The sequence below is a fragment of the Mus musculus genome, chromosome 13, assembly GCF_000001635.26.
Source record: "Mus musculus strain C57BL/6J chromosome 13, GRCm38.p6 C57BL/6J".
NCBI lineage: Eukaryota > Metazoa > Chordata > Mammalia > Rodentia > Muridae > Mus > Mus musculus.
In genome coordinates, this window is record NC_000079.6 from 49,257,399 (window position 1) to 49,275,934 (window position 18,536).

Sequence of the window (18,536 nt, forward strand, 5' to 3'; positions counted from 1 at the left end):
TGAGACTCTGCGAAGACAGAGGACTCAGTGTCACACGTCATCTTGCTCCCTAAGAGGTGGGCTGCTTTGAGATGAAAAGCTGTCTCCCCTAGAAATGGATGGGCTTTGCTGCTGTTAGTAGTTTTCCTATTGTCCTTTGGAGATAGGACTTGCTTTTCTTCAAAAGGGGCAATGATTTACATCTTTGAGTTTTGATAAAGAAAGGGAAAGCCAGGCTCCCTTTTGGATTGGAGACTCTTGAAGAAAGGGGGTGTTGTATTTGTATGGGTTGTCAGGGCCCTGAAAACTGAGCTTCCTGTAGGGCAGGTATGGCTCTGGCAGGATAGAAAGGGTCTCATATTTCACCGGAGTGCTGTGAGCCTGGTTTGTGAATGCAGGAAATGTGAGCAAGACAAGAGATTCTAACAGACATTGCTGGTCCCTGTCGGCAGCTGCTGTGTGGGACAGGTCAGTTCTTTGTAGAAGGTCTGATCTAATAGGAAATCAATGTTCTGATGTCTCTTCCTGAGGCGAAATCAGAAATCAGCCTCCATGAGAACATCTTCCTTCTGGTTCCAAAAAGGTCTAAACTTTTGGGTAGCTTGCTCCTCTCATGGTCATAGGACCCTCCATCTTGAGTCACATGGCCACTCTGAGCCAATCCCTGGGATTGAAGGAACTGGGTTCTTGCTACTCCTACCCATGTAATGGATGAAGAGCAGAGCACCTACTTCTTAGCATACCTTTCACTTTCACTTTCCCAGAACTCAGGGGTGCAGCCCCCATTTCTTCTCTGAGATGATCCATGTTCCTGAGACCTGTTCGGACAGTCTCCTGTTGTCCCACATCACCTGGTGGCACAGTCTCTTGTTGTCCTGCATCTTGCCCCAGCTGGTCAAAGATGGCAGAGTCCAATCCCTAGCCAGCATATCTTGGCTTGGCAAGCAGGGAAATAAAGCACAGAGAGAACAAAGATGGCAGACAAGGTGGGTACCATCCTGAGACATCTGGGGATGCTCCTACCGAAGGCAACATCTGGGTATGTGCTTCCTATGGCCCAGCAGGGAGAAGTGTTTAGGTCCTTCAGCTCCAAAAGCAAACTGGTAGGTTGGGAGGTGACCCAGTGTTGCTGTGGGACCATACCATTGGTGGCTAAGAGGTAGTTTTCCTGGGGATTGCAGGAGGGTGCCAGAGCTCCTACCTGAGAGCAGGCACCCAACTCAGACATTCATGGGCTGGGCAGGCTAAAGAAGCTTGGCGTTAGTGGTCTGGAATGTGTAGAATGTTGGTGGAGGCTGCTGCTTTCTCAAAGTCTGTCTGCCCTGATCTGGCTGCATCCCACCTGTCTCACCCAGACCTGTAGCTCTGGAATTCTGACACCCAGCAACCAGAGGTGGAGCTCCGGTCTGGGAGAGGGAACCTGTGGTCTGGGTGGGTTCTCTCTCTCTCTCTCTCTCTCTCTCTCTCTCTCTCTCTCTCTCTCTCTCTCTCCTCACCAGGAATGTTCTACCTATAATGATGGATGACCATGGGAGAAGAGTTGTGGGCTGGCAGCTATCCACTGTTGGAGGACTGTCTGGAAATACTGAAAAGGGTGGACAGGCTTAGACCCCACCCATGGACAGCTGGCCTCACCCATGCCTGTGCAGAACTCTGCAAGGAAGGCAGTTCCAGGTAGCCACTGAACGATCTAGTCATGGGATCACTGCGCAGGCAGCAGCCTCTATGACTCCTGGTTGGGCACAGACTTTTCCTTGCCGTACCCCTGAGATCTACCTAATACAAAGGTGAGCACCTCTGTTTCCTGGGCACCCAATACATGTACAAGTTGCTAAAAGGCATCAAGAGAGGTCTTGGAGTAATTGGTGCTTAATGCCAAACCCCAAAGATTATACAGGTGGCAGAGAGGGTTGGTGGCCAGCTGTCTCTGAAGCTGATCTCTCTTCCCTGGGACTGTGGGGGATGAAGCCAGTGCTGGGGCACAGTGGGGATGGTGTGCCAGGTGAGGCGGTCCGTGGGCTGAGTGCTAACATAGCAGCTGGGTTTTTCCCTGTGTGGGACCCTCCTCTCCTGGTTTTACACCATTTCCCATGCACTTGGATATAAAAGTCTTTTGTGATGTTGTCCTTTACTGTCGTCTTGACAGGATTTGCAGTCACCAAGACAAACGTGCTCACACCTATGAGAGTATTTCCAGAGAGGGTTAATTAGCAGAGAGGGCACCATCTCAGGGCTTGGGGTCCTGGACTGAATAAAAAGGGAAAATGGAGCTGAGCTAGCAGCAGCATTTCTCACCCCCTGCTGCCTGACTGGATACAAAGTGACCAGCTGCCTCAAGCTCGTGCCTTCTCCCCCCAAGTCCTGTGAAGGACCATAACCTCACACCTGTAAAATCCCTTCCATCCATGTTTTTCTTTTTGTCAGAACAAAGAAAAAAGTAACCAATACAGAAAATTGGTACCTGGGAGTAGGGCTGGAGTAAACCTGACCAGGCTGTTCTTAGACCTTTGGAATGGGGTGGGCAAGAGGAAAGCCCTAGAGTTCTCGGTGAAAATAGAGACTAATGGGCCATGAGAGAAACCGAGGAGGGCCTGGCTCATGAGGTCTCCAGAGAGTTAAGGACTTTCTTTATGGGCAACCAGCCTATGTGTGTGACATTCTGGCAAAGAATCTCATCTTCAACCATGCTTTGTCCATGTCCCAAAAGCCTGAGTGAGGCTGAACTCAAAGGTAATAGGCTAACTGGTTTGGTGGAGGATACTTCAAGACAGAATAGCAGGCAGCCCGTGGCTCGGCCACTGTTGGCTCTTCTCAGAAACGGGAGCAGCAAGCTATGAAGAGTGCAGCTCAGCGAGTAAGGGTGTGTAAAGTCCCACGAGGCCTTGCTGGGAAAGCAGCTGTTGTTGTTAAAGACTTAACACCCTTAAAGGGAAACATCAGTTCACCACCAGGACAACAGGCAAGGTACCCGGCAACTCAAGATTCCACCTATGAAAGGCTCTCACTTGTAGACTGCAGATCCATTCGAAAGGAGGGAGCCTGGGTGGTAAGTACCACTGAGTTGTAAACACTTCTGAGCTTTCCTGCTAGAAAACAACCATCTAGAGCAGCGTTTCCTCAGCCTGGCACACTTCAGCGGTGACAGGAGGAGGAAGCCAGACTACATCTGGATCCGGAAGCAGAACGTAGTGCCGGTTTTATAGGCATGCGAGATGCAAGAGTATCACAACTTGTGTGGCTTGTACTATAATCCTAGAAAGCAGCGGAGGCCAGACACCGTGTGTTATGGTTGGATTTGAAAAGTCCATTGTGTGGAGCTGTGAGCTTAGAGCCTAGTATTGCACCCCCAGGATATTGGAGATGCCAGAACGGTAAGAGGTGTCTTTGGGAAATCTGCAGGTATGGAGTGGACCTGAATGAAGACAGGCTATATGCTGCAAGAAGCAGAAGTGCAGGAGAGGGCCTGCCCAAGGCTCTGGAGCCCAGATGATGCCCCCGAAGCCCAGGTGCTGCATCAAGACTTGGTGTTTATCTGGCTGGGACACACTTTTGCTTTGGTTCAATCTCACTGTGTTGTGCCTCTAATCCTCGTTTTATTTGTGTATGTGCGTGTGCATGTGCATGCATATGTGTGTTCAGATGCATGTAGGTACCTAGAAGAGGCCAAAAGAGGGCGTCAGATCTCTGGAGTTGAAACTACAGGCAACTGTGAGCTCCGTGTCATGGGTGCTGGAAACTGAACTGTGGTCCTTTGTAAGAGCAGTAACTGTTGAGTCTGCTGAGTCTCTGTCTCATGTCCAAATCCTCACCTTTGAAATGGGATCACTTATTCTGTACCATTGGATATTAGAAGTATGTAACTTGTTTTGTTTTGTTTTTCCTTTATTTCACAGGGGCTTACAGTTAAAAGATTGCCTGAGACTCAGCAGAGAGTCTTGTACTTATGTCTTGGGGGGTAGGGGGAGAATTGGATCTGTGAAGGGTTTGCAGATTTTTAGAGATGGACTAAATGCATATTGCTGCATAAAATGAGCATGAGACTTTCTAAGGTCAGAATGTTACCATTTAAAAGTGACATGCTTGAGTGTCAAGTTAACAAGGGGTGGGCTGAGGTGGTTGGTATTGTCAACCTGGTAGGATTCACAATCACAAGAAGACAAAGTTCTGGCCATGTCATTAGGGTGTTTCCAGAAAAGTTTAATTGAGAAGAGAAAACCCACCCTGAATGTGAATAGCAGCAGCCCAAGGCTTAGGGTCCTGGAATGAATAAAACGGAGAAAGTGGGTGGAGAGCCAGCATCCAGTGCTCCTGCTTCCTGACCATGGACAGAATCCAGCCAGCTCTCCTGCATCCATGGTTTTCCTCACCATGATGGATCATACCCTCAAGTTGTGAGCCAAATAAACTCGTTCTTCCATAAGGTGATTTTGTCTAAGACTTTGTCACAGCAACAAGAAGAGTCACTTATGCACCTTTCTGTTCAGGTAGCATCAGGAGCCTCCAAGCTGCAAACTGACTAGTCCGAATCCTGGGACAGAATGGGCAGAGGCACTCCCCAGGGGGAAGGACACACAGAAGCACCTCCTCAGGCTCTGACTCTTCAGAGGACGAGCACTTGGGATCCTTGAAATGCAAGGGCCAGAACCGCTATGAGCAGGAGGAAGAAGCAAAGGTGGCAAGAGGCTGAAGGTTTGTCCTGTCCAGTGTGTCTACCACATAGTGCACCTAGCCAAGAAAAGCCCCTCCTTTGTTCCTTGTGTCACCTGGGCCACCCTCAACACTGTCCCATTCAGAACTGGGTGAGGGCTTCACTTAGTAGGAGTTAGAAGGCCCCCAACTCATTCCTCCCACTGTGGAGTCATTCCGCTTGTTTTGCTCAGTTTCTTCAGGGCAAAGAAGGACCACTCAGCTCAGATGGTCCTGAGGCGGACCACACCTAATCCAGGGGGCTCTTGCATAGAATCAGCTGTGTTCTGACACCTCACCTGCACCCCATCCACCTTATTTCACCTTACTTGTATCTTATCCACCTCATCCCTGCCCCTTCCACCTCACCCCTGCCCCTTCCACCTCACCCCTGCCCCATCCACCTCACCCCTTCCCCTCCCACCTCACCCCTGATCCATCCACTTCACCCCTTCCCCGTCCACCTCTCCCCTGCCCCATCCACCTCATGCCTGCCCCATTCACCAAGCCCCTGCCACATTCATCTCACCCCTACCCCATCCACCTCGCCTCTGCTCCAAACCATTTTAATTCTACCCCATCATCCTTCCTCACCAAGACTCCCAACCCAGGCCCCCATTTCACTTGAGGCCCCACCTCATCTGTGTGTCCCAATGTCACCTATAACTAGCACCCATTTCTGGCTCTATACCTCCTCACCCCACCATGTAATTGCCCCTTATATCTGCCCAGTTGTCCCCATAACAGAGCTGTGCTGATGCTAGAGAGCAAGGATCAGAACTCCATCACTGGTCTCTAAATTTCCTACTCCCTGCGAGGCGAACAGCCTCCCGAGCCCCATGACCTTTGTCACATCCCCACATCTTGAGTGACAGCACTCCCACCCTGCTGTCCAGCTTAGCTGCTCATCCACTACCTACAGCATCAGGGATGCAGAACTGCTCTGTAAGACAAGTGTGTGGTCTGTGCCATCTTGCCACCTTCGTCTACGTTCCTCTACAAGCCACCTGCCTTGAGGGGAGCCCTGTAAAGATGGGGTTGGAGGTGCCCAGGCTGCATTCACTTGCAGGCAGCCAGCATTTATTTATGCAGATAAGCATGGCACCTGCCCACAGAGGAACTCGTCTGAAACCTCACAAACCTGCCACACAGGGGTGAGGGTCAGCCTCCCCGCAACCTCTGAGTGTCCTTGTTTGGGAATGGTGGAGTAAGAAGGCCCTTGCTCCCTGCCCTACATGGGCTCAGCAGGAATAGCAGACAAGGAATGCTTCAGGAGAGAGCAGTATAAAAGGGAAGCCCAGAGGAGCAGGTCATGGCCCAGGTCACACAGTGGATAGATGGACAATGGCCGGTCAGGCCACAGACAGCTCTGCCTTTCCCAGAGTGACAGCACACCAGGTTGGGCATGATCACCCCTGGACAGTGCCCTTGTGCCTTTGAGGGCTGATGTCATCACTCAGTCTGCTCGGGTGACATTTGCTTCGTAGTGGCCATTCTCCATGCTCTCACCACAACGCTGGCACTGGAGCCAGAAGCCAGAAGCCCAACTCTTGTCTAAGGCTTGCTGAGTGATCTTGGACCCAGAGCTACTCTTCTCTGGGCCACGTGGTCCATCCTCAGTGGTCACAGGAGTCCTTCATCCCTTCTCTTGACTTCTAAGGTCACCCAGAAAAGAACACAGGCCAAATATAGCAGTGGGAAAGACAGTAGGAGGCTCTGCTCATGGAGTGTCCGTGCCTGCTGGGGCCTGGGGCTGGGAGGCCCCTGGTCTGTCCCCGGCTGTGTCCCCATGTACGGCAGTGCCCAGGGCTTTCAGCCAGCATTGCTGCAGCTTTGTGGAGGGGGCGCTCAGCCACCAGGTCTGTGAGCCCTGATGTAGCTTCCAGGCACATCCTGCCTCCAGCCCCTCCTCAGGGTCAGGCATCGTTATATTACAGCCAGAGAGTGGGATGCTATACAGCAGTCTGCCAGCCTGCAGGAAACAGAGAGGGTCAGTTGTGCCTCCAGCTCATGCCAGTGGCCACCCAACATGCCTTACACAGTGCAGCCTGCCACTAGAACGAGCTGCCCAACAGGCTTTCTCAGGTAGGTGCTGGGAGGAGGCTCCCTTCATTTCAACAAGCCTCACCAGGTGTCTTCCCTCTGAACTATGGCTTCCCTCAGAAGCCCTGAGCCAGGGTAGGTGAGGCAAGATAACCCAGTGACTCAGCAACGGGAGTTGAGAGAGGAAAAGCAAGGCTCATAAGGGCCCAAATGCATCTATCTGCCTAAGATGTAGGGATGAAGGAAGATGTGAATGGATGACTATGTGTGGGGAGGAGGGCCCAACCTTGTGCCCCAGCCTGTGCCTGGTCTCACTCTGGCTGTCTTACACACATTACAGGAACCTGTCTTCCATGAATGGGGTCCAGGGTTGCTCTGGACATTGGAAGAAGTTGAAGGCCAGGCCACATGGCTAGAGGGGATCAAGGAAATGGTCCTGACCTACTATGGGCGCTTCAAGCTTGAGGCTCTGCACTGTGGTAGCAGAGCCCCTCTCACAGCCCTGGGCGTGAACAAGGACAGTGACACTTACCTGGCTGCCTGCCAGCAGGTCTAGCACCTGAGGATCTGATTCAGGGATGGCTGCCCACACTTCATTCCAGGTCGTACCATCGTCTGACAGATTCAGGGTACCGCAGAGCAGGCTGGGCCGAGGATCTACAGAGGGAGGCTTCTGGAGACAGAAAAAAATAGGTCAGGGGTAGCCTCACCTGTAGTGATGTCTTTGTCCTCTGCAGAGGCTGGGGCTGGATCATGGACCATGCTTGGAAGGAGGTGACTACCACAGAGACATAGTTGAGGCCTGCATACAGGCTAGGGCCAGATTTTTAGGGTTCTAAGGGTTACTGGAGGCCAATAGAACAGTGCATGTGGTCTCAAGTAGGGCTTGGATCTGTTCCCTCTTAGGAGAGTGAGACCATCCCAGGCTAGGACAATGTAAAAGTAGCAAGGGGAAGCTAGGCATGATGATATGTGTTTATAATCTCAGCTTTTAGGAAGCTGAGGCAGGAGGTTTGCAAGTCTCAGGCTACATAGCAAGAATATATATATGTATATGTGTGTGTGGATGGATGGATAGATAGATAGATAGATAGATAGATAGATAGATAGATAAATAGATGAAATTCAATAGCAATTACAGAAATGTGTGTCAAAGGGTGAAGGGACCAAGAGCATTACAGTCTTCGCCACACTACCCCACTCACCACATACACATGTACATACACACACTTTCCACATCACACACATGAGCACATCCACACCTCAAATGCACATCCTATAGACCCTGCTTCTCTAGTCTTATGTGGCTTAGCGCTATCAATGGAAACAGGATTCCCTGAGCCACAAGAACATGGTTCTGACACATCCTGTTGGAGGTGGTTCCCCCAAGATCCAGTGACCCTCCAAGGCCTTTTGCCACACCCCTGGGATCCCCTGAATACACCTGGAGATTGAGAGTGCAGAGCAGAGAGGGTGGGGTCAGCAGGTAGGGCCAGCAGGGCCTCACCATCGAGGCTACTGTAGCCTCAGTCCTTCACAGCCTTAGGTCGTTGATGTCCCAAGCATACCTAGCAGCCAGGGTGGCAGAAGCTTTGGCAGTTGCTGACCCCTAGCCTTCTTGGACCATCCCCCAGCACTTTTGGGAGGGAGACTGACATTAGACTCCCAGGAGACAACAACTACATGAATGCAAGCTGGGCGTGGTGGCACACGCCTTTAATCCCAGCACTTGGGAGGCAGAGGTAGGCAGATTTCTGAGTTCGAAGCCAGCCTGGTCTACAAAGTGAGTTCCAGGACAGCCAGAGCTACACAGAGAAACCCTGTCTCAAAAAACCAAAAAGAAACAAACAAATAAACAAAAAACCAAACTACATGCATGCAGTGGAGATAAAGGAGAATGTAGTTTCCCTGCAAAATGGAGGCTTCCTGTTCTTAAATGTCCCACTATTCTATAAAAGGGACTGTTTCCTTTAAGAAGGAAGGCTGGAGAAGCAGTAGTGGTGGAGGGGGAGCTGACCCTGCAGTTTTAACACAGCACACAGACAAACACAGACAGATACACACACACACACATATGTACATACACACATACAAGACAGACAGACATACAGACACACATACATACACAGATACACATACAGACAGACACACACACAGACAAACACACACACATATATATACATGCTCAGACACACACGCGCACGCACGCACACACACACACAGCTGTCTGCCCTAAGGTGAAGAAGGTCCTCCATGGATCTTAGTGCCTAGACCTGGGGTAGTTTCACCTCCAGTCAGACCCAGAATGGACCAACACAAGTTTCCAGCTGACTCCTAGGTATAAGTGGTTCCCAGGCACTTACTAATCTCTGAGATGTCTTACACATGCACATGCTCCAAGCATCTTGCCCTGATTCTAGGCCTGTGGACCACACTGAGACGTCCTCTGTGTCCATCCTGGTCCCAGGAACCAGGAACACCCACCTCTGCATTCTGTTTGAGCTCAGTGGGAGTCTCAGAGCTGGGGCTTGGAGGGACCAGGGGCTCTTCCAGGAAACACTCTCGGCAGACGCGGCTCTGCTTACTGTTCTCTGCCTTGAACTCTGAGCACTTCCTACAGATGACCTGCGAGACAAGAGGGTACCTTTGACCATGCATCCTGAGCAGATGAGGAGGAAAGACCTGTGCAGAGAGGGGAAAAAAATCCTTGTCCTGGGATGCTGGAGGCCCCATCTGAGGGCAGAGAGTGACTTTAGTCTCCTTGAGTGCCCATGGTCTGCTTGCCTTACCTAGACCACCCAGAGTTCAAAAGCCCTATGCGTAAGAAGAAAAGAGCATAGCCCACTTACATAAGAAGACCCACGACACCGCCATCAAGAAAATGCACATTGGGCTGCAGCAATGGCTCAGGGATTAAGAGCACTAACTGATGATCATCATCATCACCACCACCATCATCATCACCACCATCGTCCATCCACCAAAGATTCATTCTGTTACCCCTCCATTTCCCCACCCCAGCCAGCCTGGTGAAATTTTATGAAAATATAAAATCAGAGAACAGTCTTTACATCCTTGGAACAAAGAGTAGTTCTGTGAGATACATAGCTTCTTTATCTCCATCTCCTCCTGCTTCAATCCCTCCCCCAGATGCAACTTGGATATCTATGTCTAAAGATACCTAAAGCATTAGTTCTTTCTTCAAGAATACTTTAAAGTTCAATGTCAAGCCATGACTCAGTTGCTCATTTTCAGGAGCAAGGACTTTGGGGCTGAGTGAGGAGGACTGGAACTTTGGAGACACCAGTCAGTGGTAGCCCCTCATTTCATGATCCCACCAAACCTTCTGCACCACTGAAGCACTCCCACCACAGCCAAGCCCTCCTTCTCCTGCCTCCATGGCCCCTTACACAAGCATACATCGTCCCCTCTCTATCACAGGACAGAGACTACACCACACACACTCCCTGCTGGGGCACTGAGGCTCCAGGGCTAACAGTTTTTTTTTTCAGCTAGAAGGAATGTTGCCAGCATCAGGGCTGCCCAGAGAGTAACTTTTACTTCAGAGGGAGAGTCTCATGCTCCAGGGCATCTGCATCTAGGGGACAGTGCCTTGGTAAATGTGAAATGTTCCCCACAAGTGTATCATATATGAGAACACTTGCTGGCTGGTGCTGTCTTGGAAGATTGTAGAAAGCACTGCTAGAGGAAGTGAGTCCCTCGGGTAAGGCATGATATTTGATAGCCCATCCCCACTTCCTGTTTCCTGACTGCAGATTCATCATGACCAGGTACCCCATAGCGCTGAACTGCCATGGCTTTCCTGCCACAGTAGATGGTGTACCCTCAAACTGTGAGTGAAAATAAAGCCTTCTCCTATTAAATTGATTCCTGTCAGGTATGGAGGTCATGGCAATGAGAAAAGTGGCTAATGCTGACAGGATCTAGAGGCAGCCTTGCAGGGAGGGCTGCTGTGTGGCTCACAGAGCCCACAAGCCGTGCACAGTACTCTCAAGAAGTGCATTCCACCCTGCACCCTGTGGCCCACTTATGAGGACCTGTAAAGACACAGTGAGTGGCCACCTGGCCCGTAGGATCTACTCCCTCCCTCCTGCCCCATGCTCACCTCTCCACACAGCTTGCAGCGATACCTCCTCTTAGTGATGGAGTTGAAGGTCTCACCACAGCTCTTACACCCGGGCTTCTCTTTGTCGCGTCTTGTTTTAGAGGACGACTTTCTGGACTCGATCTATAAGGAGGTAAGTGGCCACCATCAGCTTCAGAGAATGAGCACAGGATAGCCCACTGTGGGATGGATAGCCACGGGTGTGGAGGGTTAGGCTAAGGATCCTGCAAGTGGCCATGTATGCCCAGAGCCACAGTGGACGCTGCAGAGGGGAAGAGGCGGCTGCACCCCCTTCCTATCCCAGTCCATCATGCATCACGCCTGAAGTAAGGTTACAAGAGGGCAAGACAGCTTGGCCAGTGTGGCCTTATCTGGTGTGTCTGAGAAAATATCATCGTGAAGTCAAGCTGGAGGGAAGAGAGGTGTGGACAGGAGTCTGCACGGATGGCATCCGCTGCCAGAGACTGGGGTGTCCCTGAATGCAGCCCAGAATGATCACGTGGCCCCTAGTTCCTGAGTGTCATCCTTCACCCCCTCACATGCCTATTCTGTGTTGGACACTTGGGAACAGGCATACCACATACATAAACACACATGTGCACCCACATGCCCGTGTTGCAATCCTACAGAAACACCCTAGAAGGCATGTGAGAAAACCAAGGCATCAGAGGTTGTGTTCAACTTTGACCTCTTGCTGTGTCTCCTGCAGCACTGCCTTCTTCTAGTTTGTGAGTCCTTGCTCTGAGGACAAAGGTGGGAGATGGCCTTGACCTCCTTCTGCGATGCACCTTGTCCTCAGGCCCATTGTCAGGGCTTTGTGTACAGTGGTTGGAGGACAGACATTCCATACCTGACATGCAAAGCCCTCACTTTCAAGGGTTCTGAGTATTCCTGCATATGGAGACACACCCCTCACCTAGCCTCAGGGACCCCCAGTCCTATACAAGACTTTCTGATTATACCCTCCTCTATTGCTGAGGGATCCAAGTGTTCATTGAGACAGAGAGGATGGGAAGGCCTAGTACAAGAAGAAAAGAAACAGCTGAAAGAAGATAGGAGAAGGGAAGATGACCATCCTCCGGTCTGCCACAGCCCCTCAGCCTCCACCCTCTGGCCCACCTTCGTAAGTTCATGCCCCCTTTTTCTTTCGAGGAATCTAAATGTCAAAGTAGAAGAATTAAACGGCCACCAGATAGTCCTGACATGTGGTGGCTCTCAGGGACCTCAGGCAGAGACCCCAGCTATTATTTCTGCAAGGTAGTTGAGAATGCAGGAGATTCTGGGGGTCAGCAGGACATCATGGCAGGACATTTGGGGATGGAGGGATGGCTGAGATGATCTGGGGTGTGGCCAAGAGCTCAGACCCTTGGACCAATGGGGCTCAGACAAAGGGAAGGTCCTGAGGCAAAGATCTTTAAGATAGTGTCATGGATTCCTGCAGCTACTTTCATTTAGTAAGCTTCATTTGATCAGGACAGAGTTGCCCATTTTTGTGCTGAGACAAGAGCTTTAGTCCTGTACTGCTCCTACGATGCTGAGGTCCACTGCAGCCCACCCTTCATGTGGCTTGATGTCCCACCATGCCATCCACAACACAAAAGGCCTGGTTAGATATGCAGGTCACAGATGATCAGATAGCAAAGGCAGGAGGACACACATGAACATCTACAGCATGCTAACATCAACCTGGAAACTGTTCTCCACTGAGGGTCAACACAGTGAGTTCCTCCATGTCTCTGCTTTGGCAGGTACAGAATGGGGCCTTATGAAGAAAAGGAAGTTCCGGTATCATGGGGGTAGGGGGGTGGGGGGATGGTGGGTGGTTGGAGGGAAGCAATTGGCTTGTGGGTTATCAGGGCCAATGCTTTGATGGAATCTTGGATGGGTCTGTGTGTCACTCACAGTACATCTGGAGCTCTGGATGGGGAATTTCAGACTCTTAAGTGTGAGTGAATGAGTGAGTGTGTGTGTATGTGTGTGTGTGTGTGTGTGTGTGTGTGTGTGTGTGTATGTGTGTGTGTGTGTGTGTGTGTGTGTGTACAACTTTGGTTAAGAACAACTAGATTTTTTACTTTTTTCTTTTGGTTTTTCCAGACAGGGTTTCTTATGTGTAGCCCTGGCTGTCCTGGAACTCATTCTGTAGACCAGGCTAGCCTCAAACTCAGAGGTTCACCTGCCTCTGCCTCCTGAGTGCTGGGATTAAAGGCGTGCGCCACCACCACCTGGCATTGATTTTTACTCTTAACAGAACGAGGAAGCTTTTGAATTCTGCAAGGATGCTTGCAAAACTTTTTGGATGTGGTTTGGCCTCTCTTAGGAAAGAGGGGCTGACAGAGGATGTTGGGTGGAAGACACCTAGACACAGGACACAAACCCGGTACACTGAAGGGTTTTGTTCCCTCTCCAGACATGCTGAGAAGTCTGTCACCCAAGGCCAAACATGTCTGATTAAGAATGAAACCTTGTTTTTGAGCAGTGTGTAGGTTTCCTCTGTGGTGTGCCCTGTCATGACGCTCAGTGCGGGTCTGCAGATGACTCTGAACCGTCACTGAAATCTTAGCTCGGCTTAGCTCTGCTCAGGGGAAAAGCCAACAAGGAAGCGCACGGCCACACTCTGCTGGAATATCGGTTGTTGTGGATCTGTTTGCTAGAGGAAGGGCTGGCCCCAGCTTGGTCTGGTAAGGGAAAAGGAAGAGGGACACCAGAACTGGACACTGGGCAGCTGTGGGGTGAATGTTGTCAACCTTCAAGAGGCTGCTTCCTGGAGCAGATGCAGGAAAAAGGAAGAGGGGCAAGACCAGGCATCAAGTATGTCCATGGTACCCAGCAGGTCTAGTGACCATATCCTGATCAAGGCAGGCCCTGAGTGTGGTTGGAGGCCTTGACTCTGGGGCTCCCAGCTGTCTCTTCCCAATCAAAGGAGATGGGAAGCCAGCAAGAGCAGCCTGCATTAGGTTACCATAGAGCTTCCCCATCTCTCTCCCAGACGACAGTGAGGCTAGGGTACGCATCACTGGCTTCAATCCAAAGCAAACTCCACTTCCCTCCAGTTTCATCCTCCTAATCTTGGTGCTGACGCTCATCCCCAGCTGTGAGACATCTCACTCATAGGCACCATCGCTAATGCTCTTGGGGGTAGTTCTGGGTACCACTGATGCTTTAAACAGTCCCTATCTCTACCCCGAATCCCTGACTGCTTGCAACTCCAGGAGCATGTGGCTTCCCTCACCAGGACCTGTGGGTTCAGTTTCAGGGATTCCATGAACAAAGAACTATCTTTCCTGGGCCTGGATGCCCTAGCCATCAACTGGTTACAAGCAATGCCTCCATAGGTCCATCCCAGGGCCTGGACAGTTCAGGAACAGAGTCCAAGGCATTATGAGTGAAATAAATGGTCATGGATACCCTCCCTGGCTGAAAGATGTGGGGCTGGCTTGGGAGTGTTTCAGAATGTGTATTCAGTCTGACTTGACCAGGTGACATTCATTCCTCGGGAAGCTCAACTGTGGGGCAGCCACAACCCATATGCATCAGGAAAGAGACAATCAGGATTGCCTGGGTCTGGCTAAGGCCGACTGCATACATCTACATAGGCAACTCAGAAGGTTGACACTAGGTTATGTGGTGTGTGATTGGGAGGTATTTCTGAGGGACCCTGGGTCAAGCCATGGGACTTCCTGGACTTCTGTAGGCAGAGCTGACAGTGGGTCCAGAGGTCCAGGTCTGGTGGAGCCAGGGGAGGCCAGTAGGTGGCAGGAAGCAGGCACAAGCAGACTAGTGCAGGAAGCCACTGGGGTGGCAAGATGTTTATTTCCCTCTTGGCTGCCTGCACCACGCTCAGACTTCCTGCCTTCCAGTTTCAACAGAGTTCATCCTTAGGGTGCCTGTCTGCTCTGCAGGGGCCAGACAGCAGCAACATTCCAATTAGGGTCTGTCTCCTCTTGTCCAGTCCCCTTTTACTTCGAGGGTCCCCTTCTTCTTTTGCCATCATACCCCTGAAATGTTTTGGCCCTCCCTCAAGCCTCACAAGCATTCTCAAGGTTGGCTAACACGTGGCCAGCCTGAACTCACACTATTGAGGGACTTGGGGAAGCTGTGGTCACAAGGAAGGGGAACAGCAATATATTCAGGTCCACCCTAACAGGCCTTGGCCCCATAATGCCTGTGCACTGGGACCAATGTCACACCAGCCCTCCTCTGTTCTCTATCTCAGGTGGCCCCACCCACAGCCTGTCCCTCGCTTGCTTCAAGGCACCTCATCAGTGGATCTGGGTTCCTCTTTATGGGAACGAAAATCCAACAGTCATACCCTAACAAAGCCATATTCTCAGAGCTGCAGGGCTGAGTCACCAGCTGTTCTGAGTCCCACTCTTTCCTGTCTCCAATGCAAGGAGATCTGGGCTCTGCATGAACAACTGAAAGACAGAGACAGAGGAAAGAGACAGAAGCAGAGAAGGGTCATGGGAGACAGAGACAGTGTGGAAAAGAGACATAGAGACAGGATGGGAGACAAAGAGAAAAAGAGGGGCAGGAAAGATGAGGCACACTGGAGGTGGGGCAGGTGGGCAGGAGAGAACACAGCACTGTGTCCCAGGTTAGTGTCAATGGACCTGGGGAGAAGAGCCCATGTCCGGGATGGGTTAGAGACACCTTCCCTGGGTGGCACCTGTCACTCTCCCTAATTCATTAGTTCATCCAGGACCCAGCAAGATGCCAGGCAGTATTGTCATTCTGGGCTATAAGTGAAGCTATGAGTCAGAGTTGTCCCAACTACTGTTGCCACGGGTGCTTGTAGATGTCAAGCCCCAAAGTGATGATGTAGCTCAGTTGCGGGTACTCGATCCAGAGCAAGCACGGGTATGTGCCTCAGACTATTAGACCTCCCCAAATTTAAATAAAGACATCCTCCCAAGTTGCCATGATCAGTCTCTAGCAGACAGGCACATGAACCCAGCTGCCTGGCCCTGAGAACACACACGCACACGCACACACGCACACGCACACACACACACACACGCACGCACGCACACGCACACACACACACACACACACACACACGCACACACACACACGCACATGCACACGCACAGGGTGAGGGGAGCCCCAGTTTCCTGAAAACCTGCTCAGTGTGATGGATGAACCTGTCTTTACACTGCTGCCACACAGAGCTGGCATCTCTTTACTGCACATGTTATCAAGGTGAAATTTACACACAGTGAGCTCATAAGTATTCACACAAAGATCAGATGATACACATGGTTGTACAATGCCCACTAACAGGCTCCCTGGTGGCCTCCATCCCCTGGTACTCAAGTCACCAGTACCTGGCCTCAGTATAGCCTCACATCTGCATTCCTGGGCCCCAAGAACACAGGAGAGGGCAAGCCGACTCCTGGATCCTCACTCTCCAGCCTGCCTTGCTCTCATCTCCCCAAGCACCTCTCACTCCTGCTAATCCCTGGATGTGGGTCACTCACCCCGGGAGTACCCCCATTGCTGTCAGCTACCCCTGCAGGTTCCACAGAGCTGGTACTCATGACCTGGAAGAGAATAGAGATGGAGTGTGAAGTGGTTTCCTCCTCACATGGCACACCCTGTGTAGAAGACATTTTCTCCAGCTATCACCCTGTGCATTGAGGGATAGTGCCCATGAGACGACTGGTCTAATAAATGCTGGGACTCCCGGAGCCACGCCTAAACTGAAGACACCTGGGTGTCATGAGGTGAGGCTGACTTGGATCACCCTAATCCAGATACTGAAAATCACACATACTGGAAGCATGAGGTGGTGGTCCCTAAGGATGCTCTATTCACCCTTGTGGTCTGTGAAGAGAGTCTGCAGGCTTCCTAATGCCTCATGCCCGGCTGACTAACAACTGCCTGCTCTGTACCCTTGGCCTCTAAGTCATTTGACCTTGGGGAGCTTGCAGGATCCTTCCTTCAAAGAGTGCTAACTTTTCATCAAAAATACATCCAGGAAGCAGAAAATTGGGGGCAAAACATAAGAAATAAGCAGACCCTCTGAGGACAGGAGGACCACCAGCTGGAGGTGGGGACAGACTGAGGAGGTAAGGTGTGCCAGCTGTTCCCTCCAGATGCACCTGGTGAGGGCAAGCAAAGCAGCCAGTGAAGGTGGAAGGAGTGGGTAGCTGGGAGGTAGGGCGCACCCCTAGTTCCTGTCAGTTATGTCTTCTTGTAGCTCTGGGGTGACTTCATAAGGGATGCAGAATAAAATAGCCCTACCCCTGGTACTACCGGCAGAGGGCTTTGAGCTGACTCCTCAGGGGTGCAGGGGCATTTGGAGAGAAAAATATAACCACAAAAAGACATCCACTTGCTGTTCAAAGTGGAGGGTAAGAAGGGCACCATGACCTGAGGATGTCACCTCTGTGGCGCGGTGGCCGGGGAGTGTCACCGAGCCCCTGAGCCTCCGGTTCTGAAGAAGATAAGGTCCCTCAATGCTCATGTCTGCCTTGCTGAAGGTACAGAGATGACAAACAGCACTAAAGGAACGCTTCCTCTACACGAACGCTAACCTGCAAGGCAGCAGGCTCGTCGGGTGCCTGTAGAGATCAGTACCAGGCCAGCAGGGGACTGTGCGTTCGTTTGAGGTGTTTGAATCATCTCCCTAGGCCTCTCTCCCTGGCCAACAGCTGAATCCCACTTCCCCCTTCTGACTCACGGGCTGGTCTGGAGACAGGGTGGGCTCCTCATCCTGGCTACAGGCACCGCCAAAGGCCCTGAAGGTCTCACTCTTCTGTTTGTGCTTCTCCACAGTGGCCTGAATGACCTGGACACACAGCAAAGCCACAGCACTGTCAGAGAGCCAGGAAAGGATGCTGAGAGCTGAGTCCAAGTATCCATAGAACACCCCTGGCCGTTTTATCCTGACTCTCTGCTTTGGATCCAACAAGACCAAAGAGACTGATTCCAGAACGACAACACCTAGTCGGAGGCCCCTCATGGCCCTGTCCTGTCCCTTACTTGTGGAAAAGGGACTCAAACAATTAAATGCATTGAAAGGCTTGTGGAACCCGAAAGCATGTATGAAGGCACCCATGGTCACTGCCTCCCTTGAGACATGAAGACAGGCAGTTAGGGAAGAGTTCCTGGGCCATGTGGCCCAACGTGAAGCAGTCATACTAAAATAATATCAGGATGTAAGCCATACTCAGTGATGCAAATCTGAATCCCAGCCTTCAGGATACCAAGGCAGGAGGGTTGAGGGTTTGAGGCCAGTGTCGGTTACTAGCAAAACCCTATCTCAAAAACACAAGAGCTGAGGCTGTAGCTCAGCAGCAGAGGACTTGCTGGACAGGCCCCCAGACGCTTTGATCCATGGGAGGGAGAGAGAGAGGACAAATTGTGAAGCTTCACCTGAATCCATTCTTTCTTCTCTTCTTCTGTCCTACAAAGACAAAATCAGTATCTCAGAAATCCATCCTTGGATACGCCCTGAGTGGCTCCCTAGCCACTCACTGCCTTGTAACTGCAACTCCGGGCTGGAAAGGTAGTTTCAGTGTTCAGAACATGTGTGGCCTGATTAGGGCCAGGTTCATCTTGCAGATGAACATCACCCTGGACCCTGGCAGGTGATTACAAAGCTCTCACTCCATAGGTGGAACGTAACCAATTGGATTTCCTACACACAGCCAATGAGAGCTCAAGCTCAGAGGATAATGTGACCTGATAGAGCAGACAT

The 18,536-nt window shown here is 51.2% G+C and overlaps 1 protein-coding gene and 1 long non-coding RNA gene across 6 annotated transcripts in view; one reads left to right on the plus strand and one right to left on the minus strand.

Annotated features, from left to right (window-relative positions):
- Positions 1-698: 698 nt before the first annotated feature.
- E030007A22Rik lies at positions 699-4,404 on the plus strand. 2 transcript variants are annotated; one of them, XR_003950518.1, is made up of 2 exons: positions 699-3,025; positions 3,379-4,404. It is a non-coding gene; the product is annotated as an RIKEN cDNA E030007A22 gene (long non-coding RNA). The 2 variants fall into 2 exon arrangements; XR_003950519.1 differs by having other exon boundaries at positions 699-1,766.
- Positions 4,156-18,536, minus strand: part of Fgd3 (FYVE, RhoGEF and PH domain containing 3) — a 58,760-nt gene continuing 44,379 nt past the window's right edge. For 3 of the 4 annotated variants that reach the window (XM_006516929.4, XM_006516930.4, XM_006516931.4), the window contains 7 exons: positions 18,212-18,242; positions 17,517-17,624; positions 16,312-16,374; positions 10,835-10,957; positions 9,193-9,333; positions 7,241-7,381; positions 4,156-6,637 (listed from right to left, as the gene is read on the minus strand). In XM_006516929.4, coding sequence (XP_006516992.1) covers positions 6,386-6,637; positions 7,241-7,381; positions 9,193-9,333; positions 10,835-10,957; positions 16,312-16,374; positions 17,517-17,624; positions 18,212-18,242 — 859 coding nt within the window. In that variant the 3' untranslated portion in view covers positions 4,156-6,385. The remainder of the gene's footprint in view (positions 6,638-7,240; positions 7,382-9,192; positions 9,334-10,834; positions 10,958-16,311; positions 16,375-17,516; positions 17,625-18,211; positions 18,243-18,536) is intronic. The other variant, NM_015759.2, reaches the window with a different exon arrangement.